Genomic DNA, 4,876 nt, shown 5'->3' on the forward strand with positions numbered 1-4,876 from the left:
CTACTCTCTCATTTGTTTGATGATAAGCCATTTGTTTCTACAGTACTGATCTATGATTCTTTATTAATTAACATATATATATGTATGTATATATATATATATACACTCTATAACTCTTGAACAAGATGAGGCCAAAGTATCATGTTATCTTGGTGACATGTTATCTTCACTTCCATCTTGTTTTTATTGAAGAACACAAAACCTGTTTTGAGATGTAACTTTTGAGCTCCTTAGAGACTTCCGTTAGCTTCAAGTCAAAGTTACTCTTGTACTTTTGCTTTAGGGATGGTGGACGAAGAAGAAGGGCCTGAGAACTTCCCTAATAGATCTTACTGAATGATCTTATTCTAAGAATTTGGCAAGTTAGGTTTGATTTTTATACTAACTTCACTTTTATCCGTTAATCCATTTTGTGGACCTTTTTGGTAAATAGCTATAAAAATCATATTCTAAAAATTTGGCAAGTTAGGTTTCAATTTTTTTTGGTGGAAATTAGACCATAGACATTTCTGGGGTAGACTCTCCAGCTTGTGTACACTATTATACTTCAACCGGATAATGATAGTTTAAACTTTAATCCGGACAATGAAAGTGTCCATAGATGTTAAGCCATATGAGTTTTCAGCATAAAACCAATTGGTGATAATTGGATTAAATATATAGTAATTAGATCCTTTCCAATTAAGGATCTAGGATAAACTGATCGAGTCCACACACGTCCATCTTTCCGCCAGTTTCTCTCTCACCAAATGTGGTATATCATTTTTTTTGGAAACACACCAGAAGAAAATATACTTCAACTTGGAATGGGAATTTGAGATTACAACTGATAATGTATTTGACCAGTCTAGATTTTTCGTGTCCCCAAAAATCAAACCGCTAGTGGTCGACCAGACCGTGAATATTTAAGATATGTACATATCATTGGTACGACGAAAATATGATCCCACAATCAGTGATCGAGTAGCAACTGAGGTAAGGATGCGACAATGAATAGGCTAGTGCAAGCACCATATTTAGTAGATGTATATAAGAAAGACATAACTATATTACATATCAACAGCATGTTCTTTTAGCATTAAATATTTAAGTATATACATATCGTTGCTACGAAAATTATAATACAGAAGAAAAAAAGAACAAACAAACAATAGCCAAAATCGAGTCCGGTCAAAAACAAAACCCTTTAAGCTCTCAACCATCTCCATATCATTCATATGTATATGTTTACATATGTAATATACACAAGAAAACTGAAGATGCGATGTAAATATATGTGTGTGTGTGTTCGTAGTAGTAATGATAAGATAAACACATGATAATATAGTACTTGGATACTAATTTAGGTGGTGGAGAAAGTGGTGCAAGACTGTGGAAGCGGTGGCGAATCTCCGTTACTACTCCCTCCACTTTTTGCATCAACTTTATTATTATTATTATCATTAGTATTAGCATTATTATTGTTGTTACCTCCACCTATGATGTTTGAGATCGCCGCCGCAAGCGCCGCCGTGAAATTCGGATCCGTTGCGATCGCAGCTCTAACTGTATCGACCATGTCACGTGGTACTTGTGGGCCCGATAAGTTAGGTAATAATAACTGCTGGTAATTATCATTGATAGACCTAGTTTGATTAGCGTTTGTTAAATACGCTCCGGGACCATACTGGCTCATAAAATGTGGCGGAGGCGGCGGCTGTAACGGTCTAGGCGGGTTGGTGAGGTCTAGAGTTATGGTGGGGAAAGGGGCGGTAGCTGAGAGTGTGGCGATTGTGGAAGTGTATGGGAAGTTCTGGTATAAGGAAGATGATGATGACGACATGGCGGAGGGGGTAGAGAGGGTTTGGTGGAAGTTGCTGGTGTTGGAGCCTGATAAGAGCATGGCGGCTGCGGCGGAGGTGGTTGCGGCCATTGCGGTGGCTGACGGTGGAAGAGGATGGTTATGGTTTCCTTCGTACGTAGTGGTCAAGATGGTCGTATCCTCGGCGCATCTTTGGACCTATAGATGTGAATTCAAGTAAGCATTGTATGTACTCATTTTTATTACATGGTACTTTCGTTTGAAAATAACGCATCATCAAAATTATCATTATTTATGTACAGTTCAAACTTATTTTTGTTAATAAATCAAAACTTTTGTTAGATTAAACATTATTTTATATGGAATATACATTATTTTATATGGTATAACTATATAGTTATGATGTATTACTAACCTGTTTACGGACAGGACATCCAACGGCCATGGTGCAACGATAGTAAGCGCGAGGGCATGGATTCCCCTTGGCCATTTTTTGACCGTATTTTCTCCATTGACATCCATCGTTTACCTATCAAATAATCACATTGAATCATTTTCCCAATAAATCATATGTAACCACAATAAAAGAATAGTACGTAGTAACTTGATAGAAAGTTACCGTGGTGGCATCAGATCTCGCTCGTACGGAAACCCTAGCTTTTCTAAATGGTAATTGGTCATGAGGGTTTTGTTGTTCTTCATGATTAGTGCTCTTGTTTTGGTATAATCTTGGAGCTTTTGGTGAATCTCGGTGATCACGATCATCCACGTCATCCGGAGACCGCCGTTTTAAGGTGGTGGCCGGAATATCATTGTTCATATCCATTGGTTTTCTATCCTCTAGAGCTTGTGAAGAAACAGCTTGAGGTATGTCCTTTTTAAGGTACAAACAAAAATTAGAAAGATTAGTTTCCTAGGAAAATTGAAATAAAAAGACTGATTTTACGTACGGCAGAAAACAAAAAAAATATAGCATAGTGTTGGTATAAATATAAACGCACACATGCATATATACACACATTGGATAACCTACCAAATGTGCAAATTAACACATTAATAAAAATATGAAGAAAATTTAGGCAAAGACTCAAATGATGCATATACAGAATCAAGAATTTTATTTAACAATTTTTTTAGTTTGAAATATCTCAGAAATTACAAACTTTGTTCTCCATTAAATCTTAGTTGTAAGAAACAATTTTGTCCATTATATTAGAGGCGGATTTTGATGAAATTATAAAGACTTCTAGTTATCTCTTAACTAGAGTAGAAAGACTAATTAACCCAAACATATGAAATTGACTACAATTATTAGAAGAAGCATTTATGGTCGTCGTGATCGTGGAAACCGCAATCACTAGTTATGATTTTTTCCTTTCTTGTTTTCTAAGCTTCATTGTTAAAATTTCCTCTAAGGATTTGTTTCTCTTCCTTTTTCTTGTTGTAGTGTTTATCAAACTTATGGGAAAAATCCATATTTTGTATTGTTTTATGTTTAATTTGAAAAACTTTAGACAAACAATGAAATAAATTTGTCTTGGACGAGTAATTATTTACTTTTTCCTTTTTAATATTTTGCTAAATGAATGGTAAAATTATTTATTCGGTTATGGTTTTTAGAATTTTGACATTTTGGTTGGATATGTGAATATTGAATATAAAATGAACTACATCCATTAGGTGCGCATATTAATCATGTATTCAATATAAAACCCCCGATAATTAAGTCCAGTGCCATCAATCCCGATGCAACATAAGACCAATAAATTATCTCAGTAAATAAATTCTTTAAAAGACAATATATACTGTTTTTTAAATCGAATTATTATTAATGACATGATCATTTTTATGATTTAAGCAATTAAGTACCTCATGTTGTTGAAGACCTTCAACTTGTGTCGGTCTCGCCAACAAAACTCTACTTTGGAGGTCGTTGTATCTCTCACTTATCTCATCTAATAAATGCTTCAACTTGTGATTCTCCTCGTGAAGCCTCTCTAGCTCCAATCTCAGCCTACTAATCTGCAATTTTTTTTTTAATTATAAGATCAACTGTAAAAGCATAAATCAAACAAAAAATTTTGAGCTCACAAGAATCAACCATAATTTATATGGAATTAAAAGGCGAAATGATCAAATAAGTGAGTGTAAAATAATGTTTACTTTCTGATTTCTTTTCAAAATAGTTTGTGCTTGAGTTTAGAATTGAATTATTCTCAATAGATCCAAATGAAATTCTATTGAATGGAAATAAACTATTCAGAAATACTTACTTGGGCTTTGGTTTTGTCATTGCCATCATCATCACTTGATGTTCGAAGACATGAATTCACCGGAGCTAATTCACTCTATATGACGTAAAGTATATGTGATGAACAACGTTCAAAATTATATGTATGTATATTTTGTATGTATAAACCTTACGTTGAAACTGGAAGATCCAACGATCGTAGTTCTCATATGGCCAAGATCGTACGGCTGACTTTTGACGGCGAAGAAATCAACTTCTTTGATGGACGGCTTGTGATGATGTTCCACCGAAGACTCGTTTGGTTGGTGATCCTTTGAGGTGGAATCTCTCTGGAGAAAGTCACCAGAGTGTAAGAACGCAATTTCACGGCCATCTTGAGAGTGTTCTTCCATTTGCAGACAATGGGAGATAGAGGTAGAGAAAAAATAAATAAGAGAGAGTATATATAAAGACAAAAGATATAAGGTTAATTAAGTTGTGTAAAGTCTTAGCTAAAGGTTTCTATTTTCAACGAGGGATCACTCTTTTGTCAAATGTTATAACTTCCACCGATATAATTATTTTTTCTGAAATGACCAAGCAACTATTGGGTTTAATTTTATAGTTGATATTTTATTTTCGGAATTTGCATAATGATTTAGTTTATACTAATCACGTAACATGATATTAAAAAGGTAAAATCATTGCAGTTGATTTCTTTATTTAATGGCTTTTCCAAAAATTGACAATATTTTCAATTAAACTGTAGTTATGTTTGTTTTTCCATATTTTCAAAGTGTATTTATGTTTATATGACATATTGAAAATTAGACATTTATACACAG

The 4,876-nt window shown here is 34.0% G+C and overlaps 1 protein-coding gene across 1 annotated transcript; it reads right to left on the reverse strand.

Moving 5' to 3' along the window:
- Positions 1-1,342: 1,342 nt before the first annotated feature.
- On the reverse strand, positions 1,343-4,444 carry WRKY47 (probable WRKY transcription factor 47). Its single transcript, NM_001301983.1, has 6 exons — positions 4,226-4,444; positions 4,075-4,149; positions 3,671-3,823; positions 2,421-2,675; positions 2,217-2,330; positions 1,343-1,999 (listed from the first exon to the last, which is right to left on the reverse strand). Exons 1-6 carry the CDS (start codon positions 4,442-4,444, stop codon positions 1,343-1,345), a joined length of 1,473 nt encoding a protein of 490 aa, NP_001288912.1.
- Between the last annotated feature and the right edge of the window lie 432 nt (positions 4,445-4,876).

Source organism: Brassica rapa, chromosome A09 (assembly GCF_000309985.2).
Source record: "Brassica rapa cultivar Chiifu-401-42 chromosome A09, CAAS_Brap_v3.01, whole genome shotgun sequence".
Classification (NCBI taxonomy): domain Eukaryota; kingdom Viridiplantae; phylum Streptophyta; class Magnoliopsida; order Brassicales; family Brassicaceae; genus Brassica; species Brassica rapa.

What these genes read in the sequence shown, in the direction of transcription:
- WRKY47 (NM_001301983.1), bottom strand. Translation starts at nt 4,444, where the DNA reads ATGGAAGAACACTCTCAAGATGGCCGTGAAATTGCGTTCTTACACTCT. An exon ending in ATGACAAAACCAAAGCCCAA is followed by an intron (nt 3,824 to 4,074) that starts GTAAGTATTTCT and finishes AAAAAATTGCAG; the next exon opens with ATTAGTAGGCTGAGATTGGA. An exon ending in GATGTCCTGTCCGTAAACAG is followed by an intron (nt 2,000 to 2,216) that starts GTTAGTAATACA and finishes TCACATCTATAG; the next exon opens with GTCCAAAGATGCGCCGAGGA.